This window comes from Lynx rufus, unplaced genomic scaffold (genome assembly GCF_022079265.1).
Source record: "Lynx rufus isolate CCGP_SWC_20201006 ecotype Redwood Valley unplaced genomic scaffold, mLynRuf1.p SCAF_2, whole genome shotgun sequence".
NCBI lineage: Eukaryota > Metazoa > Chordata > Mammalia > Carnivora > Felidae > Lynx > Lynx rufus.
This window is the reverse complement of record NW_025814834.1, coordinates 146,704,166-146,727,435: the sequence shown is the minus strand read 5'-3', so window position 1 is coordinate 146,727,435 and position 23,270 is coordinate 146,704,166. Positions and strand designations below refer to the sequence as shown.

The 23,270-nt window shown below is 41.3% G+C and overlaps 1 protein-coding gene and 1 long non-coding RNA gene across 4 annotated transcripts in view; one reads left to right on the top strand and one right to left on the bottom strand.

Moving 5' to 3' along the window:
• Positions 1–14,167, top strand: part of LRRC8B (leucine rich repeat containing 8 VRAC subunit B) — a 24,185-nt gene extending 10,018 nt beyond the window's left edge. The window contains exons 4-6 of the mRNA XM_047084991.1: positions 571–674; positions 1,904–4,068; positions 13,569–14,167. Coding sequence (XP_046940947.1) covers positions 1,930–4,068; positions 13,569–13,841 — 2,412 coding nt within the window. The 5' untranslated portion in view covers positions 571–674; positions 1,904–1,929 and the 3' untranslated portion in view covers positions 13,842–14,167. The remainder of the gene's footprint in view (positions 1–570; positions 675–1,903; positions 4,069–13,568) is intronic.
• On the bottom strand, positions 9,910–23,270 carry LOC124515913 (uncharacterized). Of its 3 annotated transcripts, XR_006962925.1 has the most exons (5): positions 23,013–23,259; positions 14,178–14,412; positions 13,332–13,467; positions 10,845–10,952; positions 9,910–10,026 (listed from the first exon to the last, which is right to left on the bottom strand). It is a non-coding gene; the product is annotated as an uncharacterized LOC124515913 (long non-coding RNA). The 3 variants fall into 3 exon arrangements; XR_006962926.1 differs by lacking the exons at positions 9,910–10,026; positions 10,845–10,952; positions 13,332–13,467 and adding an exon at positions 20,396–20,535 and having other exon boundaries at positions 14,263–14,412; positions 23,013–23,254; XR_006962924.1 differs by lacking the exons at positions 9,910–10,026; positions 10,845–10,952; positions 13,332–13,467 and having other exon boundaries at positions 14,263–14,412; positions 23,013–23,270.

The window sequence follows — 23,270 nt, the reverse complement described above, 5'->3', positions numbered from 1 at the left end:
AAGCTAATATAAAGGGTAGCTACATTTAATAATATAACTTCAGAGAATTTCAGCAAATTTCTGAGCTGTGTCTTCAAAAGTTATTAACTTGTGACTATTTCTAATGAAATCAGTAGGCTAAATTTGAAGAGCACCGAGTCTTATTTGGAGAGATGTGTGGTTTTAAATTAGGATGCAGAAACTACATGGTTTGACAGGCCATCTGATAAATGCAAATAAGACCAACTGTGTATGAGGACTGAATGAGAGAAATTAACATATGTAGGCTGCTTGGAAAAGCTAAGTGTTCATCTAAGTGATGTAAATATGGCATTTTAAAATACATTAACATCTAAGTTTCTGTGGAAACTTCTCTGTAACCTAAAGGAATTCAGGGGCTGAGTATGATCTCATATATGGGTGGGGTCCTGTCTATATATACCTTGCCAAAATGTCCTCTAGTGTGAAAAGTAAACTGATCTATGAAAATCTATTTGCCATATCGTGTCTTATGATGGAGAGGGTCTCTGAAGACAGTGTTTCCAATTTTGTTTGAAATACTGCAGCTATTATATCTGTGCTTTCTCACAGAATGAAGACAAACACAGAGATGGTGTGTCTAAGAAATTTCAAAAGGTGTCGGCCTCCTGATTGAAGCACAGTCAACTTATTGGATTCATTTTTTTTTTCATCCAGTAAGTGTAAATATTTAAAGTACTTTATTTTGGTCAATGTTGACTTGTGTTCTTTGTTCAATGAATAACCGCTGTCTGAATACCCTTATCTCTATTTGTGTTTATATTCTTTTGCAATTTCAGTCTCATGTCTTAAATGAATTTAACTTTCAGGACCTTTAAGGGGACAAATTCAGCCATAAACTTTGAGGCTGGCGGTGTCCTTAGGGATGATTTGGTTCATTCTCTTTATCCATTAAAAAACCATGCTGCTGTGATTTTTTTCTTCTTTTTTCTTACTAGATATGTTATTAGACCCAAACATTTCCTTTTGTTTCTTGTACTCTGTGCCATTTTATAGGTTGTCTGGATTTTACTAATTAGCAATTTTTTAAACAATTGATTTATATAAGGTTGAACGTTACATAAATCATTTCTGTAAGGAACACTGCCTGAATACTTTTTAATGTGAAAATGGAAAATCTACCTCTTGTTTTTCTGAGGCAAAAAATAATTTAGTAATAGAGTATACTCTTACTTATTTATCCTATTAGTTACTTGCCATCAAAACATTAACCACGAGTGAGAATCCCCCCATAGTAGCATGTTCTGAGTTTTTCTTCCCTATCCCGTGTTAAGCCACTAGTGTCGCTTCATCAGCTTTTAAATACTCTAAGTTGGACATGAACTTAAGTTACAAAGCAAGAGCTTGGGGGGAAAGGAGATAATGCATTAACTTACAGTTTGTTTTGAATGTAGAACTGGTAGATCCCTCTAATCCTAAGGGATAACTACGTAAAGCAGTGCTTGCTCAAAAGAGGTTCCCCATGGTGGTTGAAACACAACTCTTAGGCTGTAACTGATGCGTCAGGTGTGGGACAGGATGTGGAAAAGAGCTTACTCAGACCATTTGGAAGGCATAAAATATGGCTTCTGGTTTTTAATAGCTTGGGATGGAGTCAAGATCCAGGAGGAAACTAGATAGTTGCTTCACAATCTGCCCTAAATACCTTTATAGATCCAGTCTGGCTATCACCAAATGGTGTCTCATCTGAAGGACTTTATAGTGCACAGTTGGGATGGCCTAAGGTTTCAAATGAAACCAGAAGACATTTATATCCTTTGATCAGCCCTGCCTCCCAGATTTTGTCCCTGAGCTAGATCGTACTTGGGTACCTACAAGCATTAGAGTTAAATGCTTATTTTGGATGCTCCCTTCAGTGGTTTTTCTTTTTATTTTCCTCTCCCAGTTTCCGTACTCCTACAAGGGAGAGTCATGATTACGCTAACAGAGCTGAAATGTTTAGCAGATGCCCAGTCATCTTATCACATCCTAAAACCATGGTGGGACGTCTTCTGGTATTACATTACCCTGATCATGCTGCTGGTGGCCGTGCTGGCCGGAGCTCTCCAGCTTACACAGAGCAGGGTTCTGTGCTGTCTTCCATGTAAGGTGGAATTTGACAATCACTGTGCCGTGCCTTGGGACCTCCTGAAAGCCAGCGCAAACACATCCTCTGATCCTGGGACACCGCTCCCACTTCCCCTCAGAATCCAGAATGACCTCCACCGACAGCAGTACTCCTACATCGATGCTGTCTGTTACGAGAAACAGCTCCATTGGTTCGCCAAGTTTTTCCCCTACCTGGTGCTCTTGCACACACTCATCTTTGCAGCCTGCAGCAACTTTTGGCTTCACTACCCGAGTACCAGCTCCAGGCTCGAGCATTTTGTGGCCATCCTTCACAAGTGCTTCGACTCCCCGTGGACCACGCGTGCCCTGTCCGAAACAGTGGCCGAGCAGTCGGTGAGGCCCCTGACACTCTCCAAGTCCAAGGTTCTGCTTTCGTCCTCAGGGTGTTCAGCCGACGTCGATTCCAGCAAGCAGTCATTGCCCTACCCACAGCCTGGCTTGGAGTCGGCCAGCATAGAAAGCCCAACTTCTAGCGTCCTGGACAAGAAGGAGGGCGAACAGGCCAAAGCCATCTTTGAAAAAGTGAAAAGGTTCCGCATGCACGTGGAGCAGAAGGACATCATTTATAGAGTGTATCTGAAGCAGATCATAGTGAAAGTCATTTTGTTCATCCTCATCATAACTTATGTTCCATATTTCCTAACCTACATCACTCTGGAAATCGACTGTTCCATTGACGTGCAGGCTTTTACAGGATACAAGCGCTACCAGTGTGTCTACTCCTTGGCAGAAATATTCAAGGTCCTGGCTTCATTTTATGTCATTTTGGTTATACTTTACGGTCTCACCTCCTCTTACAGCTTGTGGTGGATGCTGAGGAGTTCTCTGAAGCAATATTCCTTTGAGGCGTTGAGAGAGAAAAGCAACTACAGCGATATCCCTGACGTCAAGAATGACTTCGCCTTCATCCTCCATCTGGCCGATCAATATGATCCTCTTTATTCCAAACGCTTCTCCATATTCCTCTCGGAGGTCAGTGAGAACAAACTAAAACAGATCAACCTCAATAACGAATGGACGGTTGAGAAACTGAAAAGTAAGCTTGTGAAAAATTCCCAGGACAAGGTAGAACTGCACCTTTTTATGCTAAATGGTCTTCCAGACAACGTCTTTGAGCTGACAGAAATCGAAGTGCTCAGCCTGGAGCTTATCCCGGAGGTCAAGCTGCCCTCCACAGTCTCGCAGCTGGTTAACCTCAAGGAGCTTCATGTGTACCATTCGTCCCTGGTGGTAGACCACCCAGCGCTGGGCTTTCTGGAGGAGAATTTAAAAATCCTCCGCCTGAAATTTACTGAAATGGGGAAGATCCCACGCTGGGTATTTCACCTGAGGAATCTCAAAGAACTTTATCTGTCGGGCTGTGTTCTACCTGAGCAGTTGAGTACCATGCAGTTGGAGGGCTTTCAGGACTTAAAAAACCTGAGGACCCTCTACTTGAAGAGCAGCCTCTCCCGGATCCCTCAAGTCATTACAGACCTCCTGCCTTCTCTGCAGAAGTTATCCCTTGATAATGAGGGAAGCAAGCTGGTTGTGTTGAACAACTTGAAAAAGATGGTCAATCTGAAAAGCCTAGAGCTTATCAGCTGTGACCTGGAACGCATCCCACACTCCATTTTCAGTCTGAACAATTTGCATGAGTTAGACCTAAAAGAAAATAACCTTAAAACCGTGGAAGAGATCATTAGCTTTCAGCATCTCCAGAACCTTTCCTGCTTAAAGTTGTGGCACAATAACATTGCTTATATTCCTGCCCAGATTGGGGCACTATCTAATCTAGAGCAGCTCTCTTTGAACCATAATAATATTGAGAATCTGCCCCTACAGCTTTTCCTATGCACCAAACTACATTATTTGGATCTAAGCTATAACCATCTGACCTTCATTCCAGAAGAAATCCAGTATCTGAGTAATTTGCAGTACTTTGCCGTGACCAACAACAATGTAAGTATATCTGTTCTTGCCTTCATTTAGCTGGTGTTTTGAGCGTCTGTTGTTGTAGCGTATAATGCGGGTAAAGAAAATGGACTTGTAGTCATACTAAGCATCCTCTGAGCCTGGCCTGTCTGCCAGTTACCAGATATGTGACCGTGGGCAAATTACCAAAACACTGAGCATCAGTTTTTAATCTAACTGATAAGTTGTCATGGAGATTTTATAGAAGAAAAAATTATATTTATATTTATATTATTTATATTTATATTTATATTTATATTTATATTTATATTTATCTAGTTAAAGCACCAGTTCCTAGCACATAGTAATGCTCAACGAATGTTCTCTTCATTCTCTGTCCCCATTTTTCACATAAACATCACAGCTGAAGTATTTTAAACTAATTGTAACAGAGCTTACTTTTCATTCTGGAAAGATCTTAAGTATTTAGGAAGCTTCATAAAAGTTTTTAGCTTTCCAAATCTGTCACAGGAGAAGAACTTTTTGTTAAAAATATGGGATCATGAATTATTCATAAATCTTTTTTGTGATGCAGTAAGAAAAACTGGAAATCTACATGCATGTCTAGAAAGACAATTCAAAATGAAAGGCCTGGTTCTATAATGCAACACTAGGGCTTCTTAGAAGCTTTTTCCAGCATCCATACTTTAAAAATGAACCATAATTTGCAACAGTAAAGCCAAGTTAAGGAAAACTTGACTTCACTGAAACAAGAAAAAACAAAATAAATGACTAGTTTCCTAGGTTAAAATGTGAAGGAGGGAGAAAAAGAAAAAAAAAAAAAAATCATGCTAGCCAAAAGGGCAAGAGAGTGATGGTAATGCCCCTATGGGAAGAAGAAAAATAATCTTTCAGAAATCAGGTCTGCCAAAAGACGAAAGTGGTCTTCCAGTAGTAGAAAATGGGAACTACTTCCTTCTACCCCACCCAAAAAATGTACTATCTCTTAGACTTTTTGTAATTCGCATTTCATGCTAAATATAGCTATGAGCATGCTGTTGGCTAATAAACATACTAATCACCAGACATTATTTTCAAAAACCATGGATTGGAAAAACACCAAAAAGTTGAGGAATGAGAGCAAAATTCATGCCAATTTTTAGAAAATTGATTTGACTCATATATGCAAAAAGCTAGAGCCCATTCTAAAATAAATGACAAATCTTCAGGTCTTTTTTTTTTTAATGTCTTTTTTTTTTTTTAAGTTTATTTTGAGAGAGAGAGTGAGAAGGAGAGGGGCAGAGAGAGAGGGAGAGAGAGGATTCCAAGCACACTCGAACTCACGAACCGTGAGATCATGACCTGAGCTGAAACCAGGAGTCAGACGCTCCATTGACTGAGCCACCCAGGCGCCCCTGAGAAATCTTAAGGACTTAAAGGATTAGGAGGCTGTAAAACTCCTTGAGGGTTGATCTAGATTAGCAGTGTTCATCAGAATTACCTGAAGGGCTTGTTAAAACACCAATTGCTGGACCCCACTCCCAGAGTTTCTGATTCAGCAGGTTTGGTGTGTAGGGTCCAAGAGTTTGCATTTCTACAAAATCCCAGATGAAGCTGATGCTGCTGGTGTGGTGACCATACTTTGAAAACTACAGGTCTAGAGATTTATCATTAGTGTTGTTTAATTATGCAGTAGATTAATATTAATATTTTGGCTATACTTTTCCATTGTTAAATCAAAAATTAAAAAATTATTAATAATTATTTTGAAAGGCACTGGTTCCACTAGTTGTTGTATAGTTATATCACTACATGAATTTTTGAAAGTTGAAGCTGATTAAATTGTTAGCTGGCCATGAATTACTTAAATGTATAGGCAGGTTAATGTTTTTTCCTAGTTTAATGTAATAAAACCTTAAGACCATTGGTACTTTTGACACAAAGTTTATTGACTTCTTTACCATATGTGAAAGAGAAACTAGGTGTGAGTATCAGACACATTTTATTTTGAGTTAGGGAAGATACTTGGTTGACATGTAAAGTCCTATGGTGAAGGCAGTTTATGGCCAAAGTAGAATGATATCTTAGGCTGGGTTGTCTCAGAAGTCTAATAACCAGGGGCACCTGGGTGGCTCAGTCAGGTAAGCATCCAACTTTAGCTCAGGTCATGATCTCATGAGTTCAAGCTCCGCATCAGGCTCTGTGCTGACAGCTCAGAGCCTGGAGCCTGCTTCAGATTCTGTGTCTCTCTCTCTGACCCTTCCCCACTCATGCTGTCTGTCTGTCTGTCTCTCTCTCTCTCTCTCTCTCTCTCTCTCAAAAAAAAAATTTTTTTTAAAAGAAGTCTGATAATCAGCAATTGCTAAGCATCCCAGAGCCATAACAATGACCATGACACCTTTGAATGGTTGAAGGACACTGTCCTCAGAACTCTGAAGAGACTTATTTAATCAGGATATGGAGAAAGTGAAACTCACTCAGAAGACAGCAGCCAGAGAGATGAAAAGTTCTCTGATGGAACAGCCTAATAATAGGAAATATTGGGGAGGGAAGGGAAAAGAATAGTCCATGATATTGGTCTTTAAATATTTGGAACACTTAATAGAAAAGAAATCTTCTGGCAAGTAACCATGAGTGTTTGAACCAAGACAAGCAGGAAAAGATTTCTCATATTTCCCGAAATCTTGTCCAAAAATTGAACCTTTGAGAAGGGAGAAATGATTTTTATTTTCTTCTTTTTTTCTAAGTTTATTTATTTATTTTAAGAGAGACAGAGAGAGAGAGAGAATGAGTGGGGGAGGAGCAGAAATAGAGAGAGAAGGAATCCCAAGCAGGCTCTGCACTGTCAGCACAGAGTCCAATGAGGGGCTCAGTCTCATGAACCATAAGGTCATGACCTGACCTGAAACCAAGAGTCAGATGCTTAACCAACTGAGCGACCCAGGTGCCCTGGTTTTCTTATGAATAAAACTGTCCAGATATGGGTCGTCAACTACTTGGTAGGAATATTGTTAAAGGGAATCAGGGATTCATGCTTCAGTTTCAAGTTTCCTTCTAACTTTGAAATTCTTAAGATTCTATGAGGTAGACCAAAATATTTATTAAAATTAGAAAATAAAACATCAAATTGGATGCATAAATATTTAGGTATGCATAGTCTCAGAAATGTAGTTGATCTCTCCACTTGGAATAGAAGTTAGTAAAGATTCCTGAAGGAAGAGGTTTTCAAATACTCTTCTAAAAAGTTGGGGAGTATACCAGGTTCATGGATGGAGGCAACAAATACTCTCTTTGGTTTAGTAGAAAAGACATTTATTGAAATGTCATATTATCACTGAAAAGGCTGAATAATTGAGCTTGGAAAGCAATCAAGCATAGAGTTAGATAGCCAAAAGGCCAAAATTATAGCACAAAAGCAAAATGGTGAGGATACCCTGCCATTGACCATACCAGCACTGGGCACAGCATTGCCCCTGAAAATTAGATGCTGCTGCTAATGCACCCCTTGCCCTCCCACAAAATAGGTTCTTCATGGTTTCTGCTGCTTTGTGACAGGAGCCCCAATTTAAAGTCCAAGTCTGAGAGCTTATGAACACCCACCCACACTCAAGCTGTAAGGGAGCTGGGAACACTAGAATCTGGTGTTGTCAGTCCCCCCAGTGGGAAGTGGACTCTGCTTCCCACCAAGATAAGGTAGGGAATTCTCCAGACATTGAAGATACTGGGCATCCCCCAAATGACAGACATTCCCAGAGAGGGCACTCTAGAGTTTCTTCCACAAGGTAGTAATCAGTGTTACCACACAGAACACTAAACACTTCTTTTTGTCATATTTTTTGCTGCAGGATTCCTCAGAGCCTTTAGAATTTGAATATGCATTGTACTTCTCTAAGAGAGACATGACATGCAACGTTTACCAAACGTATTTGAGCAAGATACGCTTAAATATTTTAGTTTTTTTTTTATTTTTTAATTTATTTCTTTTGAGAGAGAAAGAGGGAGCACAAGCAGAGGAGAGGCAGAGAGAGAGAGAGAGAGAGAGAGAAATCCAAAGTAGGCTCCACCCGGCCAGGGCACAGCCTAATGTGCAGCTCAAACCTGTGAACCATGAGATCATGACCTGAGCCAAAATCAGGAGTCAGATACTTAACCATCTGAGACACCCAGGCATCCCAAGATTTTATTTTGAAGTAATCTCTACACCCAGTGTAGGGCTCAAACTTCAACCCCAAGATCAAGAGTGCATGCTCTACTGACTGAATCAGCCAGGCGCCCCAAGATGTTCTTTTTTACAGTAACTCTTGAGAGGAGTGTTCCTGAGGACAGGGGGTTGGGGAAATGTAAAAGGACAGAGGTCGTGTGCAGAGGATTACAACAGGCAGGCTCAGATGCAATAAGAGATGAGAGCATTTAGAAGGTGCGTCAGAACGGAGAATGCTTTTAAGTTTGCGAGTCAAGTTCAAGTTTGAGTTCATTGGATAGTAGCTGGGGTCAGACTTGAACTGGTTCATTCAAAAGAGGCTCTGATTGCAGCATTTAGAAGGGTTGGGAGAGTACAATCAAGAAATAAAACCCCATGAAAAGACTTAATCAGTTATGATTTAGAAGTAGGAATATAAATTAAACACAAGAAATGAAGATTTATATCTTAGAGGAACACCATGGGCCACCGAGTCGGCAAATTACAGCCTGGGACCAAAACCCACCCACCGCTTGAGCTAAGAATGCTTTTTAATTTTTTTTTAAGTTTATCTATTTATTTTGAGAGAGAAAGAGAGCACAAGCAGGGGGAGAGGCAGAGAGAAGAAGAGACAGAATCCTTAGCAGGCTCCACACTATCAGCGCAGAAGCAGATACAGGGCTCAAACTCACAAACTGTGAGATCATGACCTGAGCCAAGATCAAGAGTTAGACACAGGGTGCCTGGGTGGCTCAGTCGGTTAAGCCGCTGACTTTGGCTCAGGTCATGATCTCATGGTTTGTGGGTTTGAGGCCCGTTTTGGTCTCTGTGCTGACAGCTCAGAGCCTGGGGCCCCTGTTTTGGATTCTGTGTCTCCCTCCCTCTCTGCCCCCCCCCACTCATGCTCTGTCTCTCTCTCTCCTTCAAAAATAAACATTAAAAAACAAAAGAGTCGGACGCTTAACCAGCTGTGCCACCCACGCAGGCCTGCTTTTTGAATTTTTATATAGCCTTGACCTACGTATGGTTTTTAAAATTTTTGAATGGTTGGGGGAAATTTTTTTTAAATAACATTTTGTCTCACATGAAAATTATATGAAATTCAAATCTCATATAATTTGTCCATATGAATAAATTCCATTTTTCTCATTCAGGGGCCTATACTACAAAAAATTTATACTCAGTTATTATATTTTGAATTTAATCACTGAAAAATGTATGAAATTTTTTCTGTCTTGTTGTAAAAGTATCTACATAATATTTTCAGTTTTGCCTTTTTACACAAAGCCTAAAATATTTACTGGCCTGCTCATGTAGAGAGAAACTTCTCCAACCTCTGCTCTAGTTATTACCCTCATTTTACCGAAACTGAAACTGACGCTCAGGATGATGTTCCTGAAGTCTGAAGCTCCTAGTGATGGACCTAGGGTGGAAGGCAGGTGTTCCAGCGCCCGCTCTGGCACATCACAGGTGCGTCAGACCAAATGCTGTTACGTGGGAAGCAGTGCTGTGTGGGCACGGGGGATGGGAGAAGGGGAGGCAGCGTCTACCTCTAACCCAATGCCAAAGTGAGATTGCATTATGATGGTACCGAAGGTGATGGAGAAGCAAGGAAAAGGAGGACTTCATAGTTTCGCTCAAATCTTAAAAACCACTCCAATTTACACCCAGGTCTTCCAATTTCGACATTTGTGAATTTAATGCATGTCTTTTCTTAGTGCAAAGACTTCTGGCTGGCAGTAGAAATTCCTTCAGAAAATCGTTTATGCGGTAGTACTCGTTTTTGACATCACTCCTTAGAAATGGAAATATTTCATTTCTGTTTCCTGAAACAATTGGATTTTATGGATTTGGTTAGCATGTTCTGAGATGATGTGTCAATGGCCAGGGAAAAAAACGGGGGGGGGGGGGGGGAATCTGACATTGAGATGGATTCTGAAATAAGGTCTCAGCCTCTGGAAACAGGGGAGTACTCACTGTCCATGTCCACAATAGACACAGGAGGAGGACCTTCCTTCCCTGGATGTTCTGGGGGCTCCACTACATTTTGTTAAAGATACTTTGTTGCTGGAGAATTCTAGGATGTAGCTATTCACTTCTGTCTTTTTTTCAGTTGATTTCATAGCTGTGTGTGTGTGTGTGTGTGTGTGTGTGTGTGTGTGTATTATAGGTCTATAAAAACATTCTGTTTATGAAGTTTATCATCTCCCTGATACCCTGAAAACATTTCTTATGATCTTATAAAAGAAATCAGTAGTCCATTAGGGTAATTTTTTCATTTTTGGCTTGTGTATATTGTCTAGCAAAGAGCATGTTACATGAATTCAGTATAAAGAAAGGCTATCTAACATTTTTTTATAAAATGAATTGGCCCAGGAAAAATATTTTTGGTGTTTTTGTAAGTTTCAGGGCAAACTGTTTTTAAAGGTTTGTAAGTAGATTTTTTTTTTCAGTATAAAATTGCTTAATTGAAAGAAAGTCTTGAGTCTCTAACACAGCTCCCCAGCCTCCTTTAACACAATTCAAGTCAGGCAGGTGAATAAGGGTCTTGTGCCTCAGTTGGACGCTGACTCTGAGAGAAAGTCCCTGAGGTGGACACTTGGCACTCAGGAAGCAGCACCACTAACCACAGCTCTTGACTCACTTTCATGACAGCAGCACAGCTGAGGGGCCTCTGATGAGGGCCCGGCCCAGTAGCTCACTCCCATCACATTGTGAAATCCTCCTCCGGTCTTTGAGGGCTGAGAAGTCACTAAAAATGACAAATTTAGAGATTTGAATGTGTGTTTCTTTTGAGAGAGAGGGTGAGCAGGGGAGGGACAGAGAGTAAATCCCAAGCAGGCTCCATGCTCAACCCAGAGCCAGCCGCAAGGCTCGATCTCACAACTGTGAGATCGTGACAGCAAGATCATGACCTGAGCCAGTCTCGAGAGTCCGATGCTTAACCGAGCCACCCAGGTGCCCCACAAATTCAGAAATTTGAAAGAAGATTTGGTGAGAACATGGTAGTGTGCTGATAGCCAGGCAGGACAGTGATGGCAATGGCTTCAGGGTATTTATTCAGCGGAAAGGAATCCAACAAAACAAGGTACTTGCTGGGGATCTGGAAGCTGACTGAAGAAGGGAGATGGGGGAGTCCCTGATACAGCCCTGAGCAGGACACTCCTTCCCAGCCGAGACTAATTATTCACAAAATTGTCTAGTATTTCCTACCTATTAGTCCAGTGCTACTCAAATGGGGGCACTTTGCCCCACAAGAGACTTTTGTCTGAAGACATTTTTTATTATCATGGCCGAGGAGGGGGATAGTCCTGGCATCTGTAGGCAGAGGCCCGGGATGCTGCTAAACAGTGTATAATACACAGGGCACCCCCCACAAAAGGAATTATCCCACCCAAATTGTCAACGTTGCAGGTTGAAAAACCCTGCATTAGACCAAGGTCCTTAAAGACTCATCTGTCTTCTCAGCACTTTAACCCCAAGACCTAACTGGGAGCCTGGCACAAAAGGAGGATCTCTGCATGCATTTACTGAATACAAATGAGCCAAGCCTACCCTCTACTCAACTGGTTTGCCTAAGTCATTGTTTAGACACCAATGGACACTCTCAACTCTGAGCACATTGCAGAGGACAGATTGTTTCCTCTACTTATCCATCGCTGACCCTACTTCTGAGCTGCAGGTATATGACCAGAAGAGGTTGCATTAGAAAGGGGCTACATTTCCCCTGTCACTTATCCCTCTGCTACATGTCTACATTGAAATCCACGGATGTGGGGGTTTACATCTGCATTCTTGAAAGGGGAGTGAAATAGGAGGGAAGATATCTTTCCTTTGCTTATACCTAGTATTTTGACATACAATGATGAGTTATATTGAATGCCATTCTTAGCAATGGTGATCATTCGATCTGTTTTCTAGGATATCCAGCATTGAGTGTATGTGTGGGGAATGGAAGAGAGGGTAATTTCCAATATAATGAGCAGGTTTGAATGCAGTTTGACCATTTTTTAGTTTGTGTAGAGAGTATTTATCCTTCTAAGGAGATAGTTTTGGATGGTCCTGGAAATTCCAGCAGAGGGCTGGCTCGGTGGGGCTATGTTAGCCCAACACAGGAGCAGACTGAGCTCCTGAGTGCCCCTTTCATCCCTTGTCTAACAAAGCCACTTCCTGATCCAAGGAGCCTGCATTACTTCATAGTTGAAAAGATGCCCCATCCACAGGTACATAAATATGTGGAGTATTGTAGATTGCAGCGTGTGCTGTCCAGCGCTGCCTGGTGCAAACTCACATCTCTGTGGCATGCCAAGAATTGAGAATGCTTACTCTCAGTTCTTCTCTGGATGTCTTTTCCGATAAATTATCTTTCATGTATGCAATGGGGCTCCCTTAGAAATTCACGTGCAACCTACCCACCACGAGGGGGGGCAGCTCCTTTGAACAGCTGTAGGAGTTGACCTAATTTCGGGCTGTTTATCATATTTTAAGTTACTTCTTTGTGTTGCATGATTTAATTGAAACTGCCAGAGAGCAGGAAGAAGGGTAAATATTCACGACTGTGTATACAGAGGGGAAAGAAATGTGCATGAAATGATATATGATCATATCTTCCTGTTTCTGCTTCTGTTGACTTTTTTCTTTTAACAGAATAAAGTTTTCTTTTTTTTTTTTTTTAAATTTTTTTTTCAACGTTTTTATTTATTTTTGTGACAGAGAGAGACAGAGCATGAATGGGGGAGGGGCAGAGAGAGAGGGAGACACAGAATCGGAAACAGGCTCCAGGCTCTGAGCCATCAGCCCAGAGCCTGACGCGGGGCTCGAACTCCCGGACCGCGAGATCGTGACCTGGCTGAAGTCGGACGCTTAACCGACTGCGCCACCCAGGCGCCCCCAGAATAAAGTTTTCAGTCTGTAGTCTGAAACCCTGAGAAAGAGCCTTGTGTCTGTACTCACGATGTTTTTGAGGATGTTGCTCATTACATTACACAGTAACTCCGCCTCAAGAATAATTACGATTTTCCTGAAATACTGTTGTTGGTTTTTTTTTTCCTTGGGGACAATGAGTATGTGACTAATTAGATTTTATTTGAGGCTGCTTGTTAGAATGCTTAGAATCAAGTCTTTTGCTCACCCATATGTACAGCAAGGGTTTGGAAGTTCACGGTAGGTCTCAGTGCTGACTTCAGGTCAGGATGTTCTTACTTTTCCTTTATCTTTTCCATCTACTTCGAATGTATCGTCATTGTTCTGTGTATCCCTGTAAATGTCTAGAAGTGTTTTTGGGGAAAGGTAGGGGTATAAATAAATAAATGCGTTATCATAGGCCATGGAAAACCAGTTTCACTGGCTTCTTTTTTTCCCTTTCCAGATTGAGATGCTACCAGATGGGCTGTTTCAGTGCAAAAAGCTGCAGTGTTTACTTTTGGGGAAAAATAGCCTGATGAGTTTGTCCCCTCACGTGGGTGAGCTGTCGAACCTTACTCATCTGGAGCTCATTGGTAATTACCTGGAAACACTCCCTCCTGAACTAGAAGGGTGTCAGTCCCTAAAACGGAGCTGTCTGATTGTCGAGGAGAATTTGCTCAACACTCTTCCTCTCCCTGTAACAGAACGCTTGCAGACGTGCTTAGATAAATGTTGACCGAAAGGGGAAATACCTTTTAAATGTTTGCCCCAGGGCTTTAAACGAGAGCTAAAATTTCCTAAGTTATAACGATGAAAAATGGGTAATAATTATGACTAACTATAACCAGATGTCTTTAAAGCAACTCAGTGTCTAGCCCTACATTAAACAGGTAAAAAGTGTTAACACTGAACTAAAAGTTTTGTGAATCATTGACTTTTAACTTATTAAGATGTGAGAAGTACACTTGGAGGGTGGCATGGGGGACATGAAATTCCTGAGTCTCTCCCCTGCAGTTTTTACCTTGAAGCTTAGGCATTCTTTCATCTCTCTCCCCAATTCCCCGCTACTTACTTATTTGCACACTTGTTTTAACTGACTTCCTGTTTTGGTATTTATCACCTCGCCCATAAATTCATCAATATAAATGTCCTTGGTGTACACTCCACACTCTATGATTTATTCTTAAATATTTTTAGGCAGGGTGTGCATTGTGCTTGGCAGAATTCCTTCTTGGCTTGATTTTTACTTCCTGTCCCAGCTTGCTCGAGTCTTACTCCATCTTGTTTTCTCTCAACAACGGTGAGCCCTAAAAAAAAAAAACAAAACAAAACTGTGGTGAACCCTGAGAAAGTGCTTGCCTTTGGCCCTTGCATAGAAAAGGACAGGGTGCTTAGGGCATGTCCTCCTCAGGGTCTCCTAAAAATTCATGTATTCTCTAAAATCTCTTCTTGTGTATCATCAAAGCCTTTTTTATTTGCTAATAATTTTTATATTAAATGTAAAGCATATAAATATTTTCTATTGTATAATCTTGGATTCAAAATCTGTGAGAATAGTTTTTGTAAGGTACAGAGAACACATGCATTTCTTTAAGAATTTACTATTAATGTGCTTGGTTTGGGCTACTTACGCGTCTCCTACTTGTGTGCATTCTGCTCCAGAATGTTTTTGTACTCTGCAACTCATTACTTTTGGATAACAAAAGCCTTGTGTTTCATGCCCTAAAATATTTGGGGGGTTTCCTTATAAGAGGATGGCCACATCATCTACCTCTCTCTTCCCTAGTTGCTGTGCTATTGTACGGGTACAATTCTTAATTACTTCAAAAACTGTGATGGAGGGGAGAGGTACAGATTTGACTCCTTAAAACTGACTTTAAAACACTTGGAGAAATTAAGACTTAAAGCAAAATACTTTTCTTCTCCAGCTGCATGATCTCTAGATATGATTATAATGTAAAACACTCGGCCTCTATTCAGTATTTAAGAAGAACTCTCAAAGCTCACAAAGAAGTAGATCCATTTAACTGAAATTCATCTCATGCCTTTGTCTGACTTTCCTGGAATACATTTTGCTCTTTTTTTTTTATAAAGAGCTTTGTGTTTAGCCTTTTATTATCATGCATATTGTAAAATGAATAAAATCAAGTGACTCATTTTTGGGAAAATGTACAGTTTTACTGTGTTTTTCTCCAGCGGGTCTAGGCATGATGATGCCTGTCTCATTTGGGGTGTTAATGATGAAGTAACCTACTAACTGCACCCAGACAAAACTGGAAAACACTATGGATAAAGAGTACTGTAAACATAGAACTGTGATGTATGGTATGTTGTGTCTTGCTTTGCCTGTTCCAGGAAGATGAAGATGAGTCTTGAAATTGTAGCAAAATCTGCAGCCCCCCTCACCCGCCACACACCCCTGAACTGCAGCTCAGAAAAAAGAATTGTCTGCATCAAATGTAATTTGAATAATATTATATAAATCTATTAACGCCAGAAGCTGCCTAAAAGGTTATTTTTATTCTGAACGAGACAGAGCAGTGTAAAAATGTTAATTCCTACCAAAACTTGCCTTTAGTCAGAACATTCAAGTTCTCAGGGACCCAGGCCTAACTGACGAAACTTTCTTTCATCTAGGACTTTAGAAAACAGATTCTGACTGTATCTAGGGTTTTTTGTTTTCTTTTTTTTAACGTAAGTTAATGGCCATTTTAATGTTTCACACTAAAATTGTCAGGCGTACTAATTCCAAAGTTGGATAGGATTTATCTTAAGTTTTGGCTGTGAATATGATACACGAAGAGGTATCTAAATGGTTTTGGCCATATAATTAGCCATAATATGAAAAATCCCACCCTCCTCCATAAAGAAGAGTTTTCGAAGCAAATTTCAGATTGGCTATCATTCTCACAAACTACATATAACTTCTCCTGCAAAAGTCATTGACTAAATCTTCCTCATCGCTTCTTTCAATTTCTGGAAGCACATTACTATCAGGGTCAATGATAAATATTGTAAGCTGCTTTCCAAACACTGGGGTACAGTTACTGGTGCACGCTTTGTTGTTTGATGCCATAGTTTTTAGATTTCTGTTTAATCCTACATACCAGTGTTGAGGTAGCTTTTCAATTCAGACAGCACTGATGGAATGAACTGTGAGGCCACCACTTGACACATGAGGACGTGGTGTTTGATGTCACCTTTACTGCACTGTTGGAACAGGTGTTCATTTTGCAAGTGTTCAAATTCATTTCAGAGACTTTTCAATGAGGAAAATGCAGTTTGTCCCATTATGAGACTTTAGTTGGCATTTGACTTCCAAGAATGCACAGTGCATGTTCCAAAAAGTCAATGTGGATGTTATTCAGAACAAAGTTGATGGCTTATGCTAGCAATGGCATAGGTTCGTTTTATTTACAGACCTACCCAGACGCACATAGCTAAGCTTGTGCACACATAGGGACACACACACCAGAGCAGTTTTGAGCACTCCTGGTGAGGTATAGTGTTCTTTCCCTAACCTACATAAGTATATGTCTGTGTGGCACATAGATGTGTGTTTTCATTCTTCATCCTCAGTCTTAATTTTTCTCCCGGGATGTCACCGTATTTCACTGTCCCTTAACAAATGTTTGTGTTAAACAGGGTAAGTAGAGATCCGTAGGCTCTCAGCACTGTGGTGTAGCTCCAGTTTGTGTGGTAAGCTTACCACTGTGCTGTGGTAAGCTGCGGTGAGTTATCTGCGTAATTTTATTGTTTGAGAGTGACAATATTTGTTTCTGTTCTTCATGTGTTTCATGATGTAAATTTTGTATGTTTAAAATATTGCATACTGACGGGTTCAGAAACCATTAAAATAATCAAACAGTTATTCTGTGGATTTATAGCTTTATTTCCTTGTATTTCCAATAAAACCCTCCTTCCATCTTTACATTTTCTCTTCGTATTGTCCTAACTGCATAGGTATGTTGTTGTCCTTCTCCACTCACTCACCTCCTTAAATTTGGTCAGCACTTGTACATAACAGAATACATTTGTGCTAGAGAACTTGGAGTCGTACTTGAGCATGTATTTATTTGGGGAGAAGCCAAGGCCTATAATGATGCCTAATATAGAAGCCCCACTTTACCCATCCCTGCAGTATTTAGAGCTGATTCAATCAATGATCTCTCATGCCTACCAAAAGCATGAGAATATAACTGTAAGTCCACTTGGTTTCCCAGAACTGTATATTGCATCAAAATCTGTGTTTATTTCTTTCTGGAAACAAGAGGAAGGCCGGTGGGAGGGGGAGGAGCTATTTTGTATCCTCACTTGAATTATGAAGACATTATATACATGAAATGGGATAAACTGATGACTGTTGGAAATGCCCTGGATATAATTATATCTTACGTTCAGTCGAATGTGAAAGCAGTGAAACCCTGCGGTCCTATTTAATTGGTTTCCTCTTGTTCCTGATCCATCACTTCTACATCCACTGGGAACTATCTCCTCAGTACCTTTGGTAATGGACTACGTTCTCTTCAACTTTTTTATATATATATATATGAACAATTTCATCAACACTAAAGCATTAATGCAGAATATATGAGTTAACGTACTGAGTTGAGATGGGTTCCAGTTGACCTTCATTCATATTTCAGCTTTGCATTTGACTTGTAGAATACCCCACTGCTGAGAAAAACAATTATGAATGTCTCCTGCATGTTATATATTATCTCTAACAGAGATGGTGCAATTTAAAAAAATACAAAGGGGCGTAGAATTAGAATGGGTATGTTTGTGCATATGTGTTGTGTATAAGCCTAAATATTTATGTTTGAAATATTTTTAAAGCTCTTCAAATGTTTCACTCTGAGTGAAATAACGGGCCAATCTCGGGTGGAAACATTTGCTTAGGTTAGCTTCACGGTGAAAGCTAGCATTTATTATTTTATCTTTGTCACGTATTTTCTCAAACACGTACGTGCTCGGGTTTTGCTTCTGGTAATGAATTATTAGAAAATATAAGGTCATGTTGTGAGTTGAATGTTTTTGCCCTCAGGTTTACCATGTAGTAAATCTGCATTTTGGTGGTGAATCCCTTTGCCTGAGATTCAGTGGTTTTTGGTAAACTTTCCTGTTTTAAAGTAGCTTTTGTGTAAAGTAAAGATCCCGTTTTTATAACAAATGGCAAATAAAAAGAGATTAAATGTTGGAAGAAGTTCACTGTACTAATTTATCCCTGTGCAGCTGTACTGTTATATTGTTCACCAGGTGATGGATTTTAGATTTACGTGTGAATCTCCTAACAAGAGTAGGAGTTTTCAAAATATGCTACAACACTCACAAAATAACAAGCCCCTGAAAAGAGCCAGATTGATTCTAGAATATAATATGTTGGGGCAGGAAGCAGGGAAGGGTGAAATCTGTCACAATCCTAAATAGGTCCCTCTTTCCAATGGTGCTCATCCTTGGGGACCCATGCCCACAAAGCAATCCAGGTCTCCCCCTCTCAGCTCTCATTTCTCCATTTACTGTTAGTTTAGTACTAATGCTGAACAGTGGACCAGAAAAATAAAAAGTAGAGAACTGCGAGGTGAAATTTTGAGATTTAGTAAAAGAGGAAAAATGGAATTCTTGGGTAGAATAAGCACATGATAGTTTGACCTTTTGGATACAAGACTTTCTGTCTCTCTTTCTCTCAAACTCCTACCTGCCACCCCCGGCCCACCCACCCTACGCACACACTTTCAGGAACACATTAGATGCCTGATAAAAGTCTTTCCTCTGCTGGAAGACAGAACTCGACATATACTGAACAGATTATGAAGGAAAATGACTGCTGAAACCAGATGGCCACATTTTTCCCTGGAAATGAAGTACTTCAAGGGAGGCATTCACCCACCTGGAAGCGCTTGAGGAATGGGAGAGACACGGAGAAGAGGAAGCCAGTGTGTGATGTTAGGCGTCAGCAGGCATTCAGGGACTGCTAGGAGCCTTGGGACGCTGGGGTCCTGTGCTGACAGCCTACTGGGCACTGACCAGGCCCCCCAAGCATGCTTAAGTGTGGCTTCACATTCTCTGGCATTCCCTTCCACACTACAGAGTGGTTTTTCCAGAATGCAGTGAAGGCCTGATGGCACGGGAGAGGCTGCGCCCACCCATGCCTTTGTGGGCTCTCTCCCCTTCTCCTGAGAGCTGCAGGCTCAGTCCCTCTCCTCTCTGAGGTCTAGAGAAAAGCGGTTTCTCCAAAGGCACATCGTTGCACCTTGAATTCAAGCCCCATGTTTACAGAAGAAAACAGATCTGTAAGCCAAAGGAGGATCAGAAAAAAAAGTCATTTTTAAAAAAGACGTAGTCTTTTTTAAATAACAAACCTCTTTTCATCCTGTGTGGTCTCATCATCCTCTAGACTAGAATTATGAGTCTTCCCTCCTAAATACCAATGATTCTAGAGAACTGCCTGTGTGCTACTCAGAAGCTTTTCAAATTCTTTCTCATAATAAATACCTTAAATTTTGTATGCCTTTTTACACATGCCTATTGTTTGTTTGTGTAGGGCTTGACCCACACCATTTTTTACTCTCTGCCTCCCTCTGCCGCTGAGATGAGAATAAATCAAATAACTTCAAATAGAAGTTGACCAGCATCTACTTCCTCCCCTGTTACTCCATTTCTCCTTGCCTTGCCTTGATCAAATGCAGCCCCCAAGATCTTGAGAATTCCATGGCCCCCCCACTGAAGCTCAGTGACTCCATTTCAAATGAGATGTGCTCAGAAAGCCTCATGTAGCACCCGGCACCAGGACCAGACATGTGGGTACCCTGGGCAGGTAAGAATTTGGCACCCCCTTTAAAAATATGCTTTGAGTATTTATATAATATGCATTTGGTAGAGATAGGGGACTTGGTCTCCTATTAGTAAAAATCATGAACTTTTGGTTCAACTGTCTAATTATTCCTTTCTCCCAAAACAAAACTCCCAAGAATGAGCTAGAGACAGCTGGGGGCAGGAGCTATCGGGCAAATGAGAGCTCTCTGCTCATAGCTTTGCTGCTCTGAGTCTCTTCTCCCGGGACTCAGGAGCAGACCAGCCAGCCACTGGGGCTCACCTCTTTGTTCCCTTGGAAGTACAGAAATATCCCCTCTCCTGGCCCCCGTCCTCTCCCTCCCCACCCCTCTCTGCTTGTGCTATTTAGCATTTTCCTAATTACGTCCTCCCAAATTCCATATCCTCACCCGTTACTAAATCCCATCTTTGAGAGTATTAAGTCATACTAAGGATGACGTTTTAGCTTGTACTCACCAAAATAAATCCCTTTCACTTACCAAGATGCTTCCTTCCTAGAATGGGGTTTCTTGTCACAATTTCAAATTCCAAATAAGAGACTTCTTCAATATACTGAATGGCAGTAGGACCAAATTGCATCCCTTAGGCTGGTGAACCTAAAGAATTACAAATGGAAACCTGAGTTGACTGGTCCCCTAATTCTAATTATTTCAATGACATTTGACGGTCCATGTAAATTAGTGCCCCAGGCAAATATTTAAACCCCAGGAAGACCGAATGCCACCCCTGTGAGGGGAGCCTCCTTCTAGTCTTTGCCTGAACTGGACTGGGATTCCCATCCTTGTCTTAGTGTCTCAGTAGTGCTTCCCAGAGAAACTACTTAGATCATTATGGAGGGAAGAGAACAGTTCTGTAACCCTCGTCATAATAGAGCCAGTATCCGGCAATTGATCTGTGAAAAGGGAAAGGCTGAAGAAGTAGCCAAGTGAAGGGAGAATTGATTCAGTCTGCTTGAAGAGGCTTGAGGAAAATTTACCGGGCTTGTGATACCTGGGCAGAATGATCCATCAGGAGCCTCATTCATGATTTCAAATTGAGATAAGATAAAAATCTAATCATTTGTCCCTGATCCTTCAGCTTGGTGCCCATCACCGAAGGGGGAATAGCATAATGGAATACAACAGTAATGTTACTGAACACCTGCCACACGCCAGGTGCTCTACGAGCTTGTTCATGTGCACCGGCTCAATCCAGCCAACAACCTTTTGGTGTGCTATTCCTATTTTACAGATGAGAAAACCAACTTGAAAAGTGTAACATTTGCCAAGGTCTCATGACTGTTCAGAAGAGGAATCCTATTCAACTCACAGGTCTGCAAAGCCTATTTCTACAGAGGTGGAGGTAAAGAACACTTAACCTCAGCCCCACCTCCTCTCTCCCCACCTTGGAGTTTGAAGACTCACAGAGGACTCCGGTTTTTAGAGCTCACTGGTCTCTTCCCATTGCTTTTAGCCCAGTACCTCCTCCTGCTCCATATCTGTCCTAGTTTGTCCTCTCCTGAGCCAGCGAGTCACTTCCTGTCCATTTTATTTGCTCCCTCATTCCCGAATGCAATCCTAGAATTTTAGAACTTTCCAATCGGAAGTAACCATGTAGACTTTTCTGTAGAGGAAAGCCTAACTGGCTTTTTCAAGATCACAGACCCACCGTCAGAGGGAGCTGGCACCTATCTGCATGTCCCCCTGTTGAATACTCTCTGCACTCGCGCCGGCTGGCTCTCAGAAGCACAGCTAATCTATATTTAACCCAAGAGTGGAAGTGCCAAGATTAGCATGCAGGCCTCCTCCCTAACCCCAGTCCTGTGCATTCCCTAACGAGCCGCATTCATTTCAGCTGCATCTTACGTCTCAAGAACAATCCCTCCTGTGCACAGTGCATTACTGGACGCAAAGCACTTTAGGCTCCTGTCCCCATTTCACTTACAAGAAAATGAGGCTCTGAAAGAGACATCCTCAAGCGTTACCATTATTGAGCATCTGCCAGAGACTTCGTAAACTTTAAGGCTTAAAACATATTAAGGCAGGCATTATCTCCATTTATAGAAAAAGAAATCGGTCCAGGCAAGTCAAACAACTTACTATGTCATATATGAGGCTGTATGGTTGGTGGCAGAGCCAGGTTTTGAACTGGGGACTCTGTGGCACTAAATCTCCACTTCTTGTATCGTGCACACTGTGAAGGTCCTATGGCAAGTAAGTGATGGGGTTGCGAGGACAACTGAGGAGTTCGGCATCTCATACGGTTTTCTGCCCTTTATGATGTGCAGACTCTGAATATTCTGGGAAAAAGATAATCTGCACACAGACACACACATATGCACAAACACAGTTTTAAACACCCTTTGGTGTAAATACAAAATTTCATCCAAAGGGCTAATGTATTTTTAAACTTGATGGGGTTTTTTGAAAATGCAGTTTTTATTTAAATGTCCTAACCTAAACTATGGTACCATTCTGAATTTTGAATCCTGTGGGAGATGTTGGATAAAGACCCTCATCTTGTTAAAAAAAAGAAAAGAGTTGTTAACATTTTGGTTTTCGTTTTGAGGTACAGATGAGGCTCGAAGCGAGTTTGGGTTTTACTACAGAACTGCAGTTTAGCTCCCTGAGAGTCCTGATTTATGATAGGGAAATGCTGGCAGGCATTTTAGACTTGCAAAAAGACTACAAATCACAGTTCAGGCTAAATTCGTTCTAAATTCATTCTGCTGATTTAGACATTTGGAGGAGCGGGTTCTGCTGCCCTTACTGAATTCGTGCCATGATCCAGATAAAAAGCTGTGTTCCTCACCCCAAGCTGATGGTGTGTCCCTCCCCAGCTTTGCCTTTTGGCTGAATGCGCTGCTAAGCATGGAAAAAGCCTGAACCCAAGCGAAGAACCCACTCCTTGAAGCACAGATTTCCTTGGCATTTGCTTCTTCAAAATGCCTGCCTTTTAAGGCAAGTGGCACGTCAGGCCCACTGTGAGTCACCCGGACCAGCTGTCTCCATACACACAGTGGGACTGCAGCTCTTGGATGCTGCCTGTGCCCCATCCACCATGGAGCTCTGCTGAGGAAGGGAACATGACTTACCAAATAACTTTGTGCAATCGCATTCGTTGTCTTTCTATTCTTCTAGAAGATGAAAGAAATTGGCCCTCTTCCCTTTTTCTTCTGGCGGTGAGTCTAATTCCTCCAGCTTAGAAAAGAGTGCCCATAGAGAATTTTTTTGCAAGGCTGGAAATGAGCCAGATGGCTTGGGTGCTGCCTTGGATAAGCAGCAAAGGCCCTGGCTAAGCCCGTGACTAGAAGGCCTGCAGGAAATTAACATGCATCTCTTGCAGTGGGAGC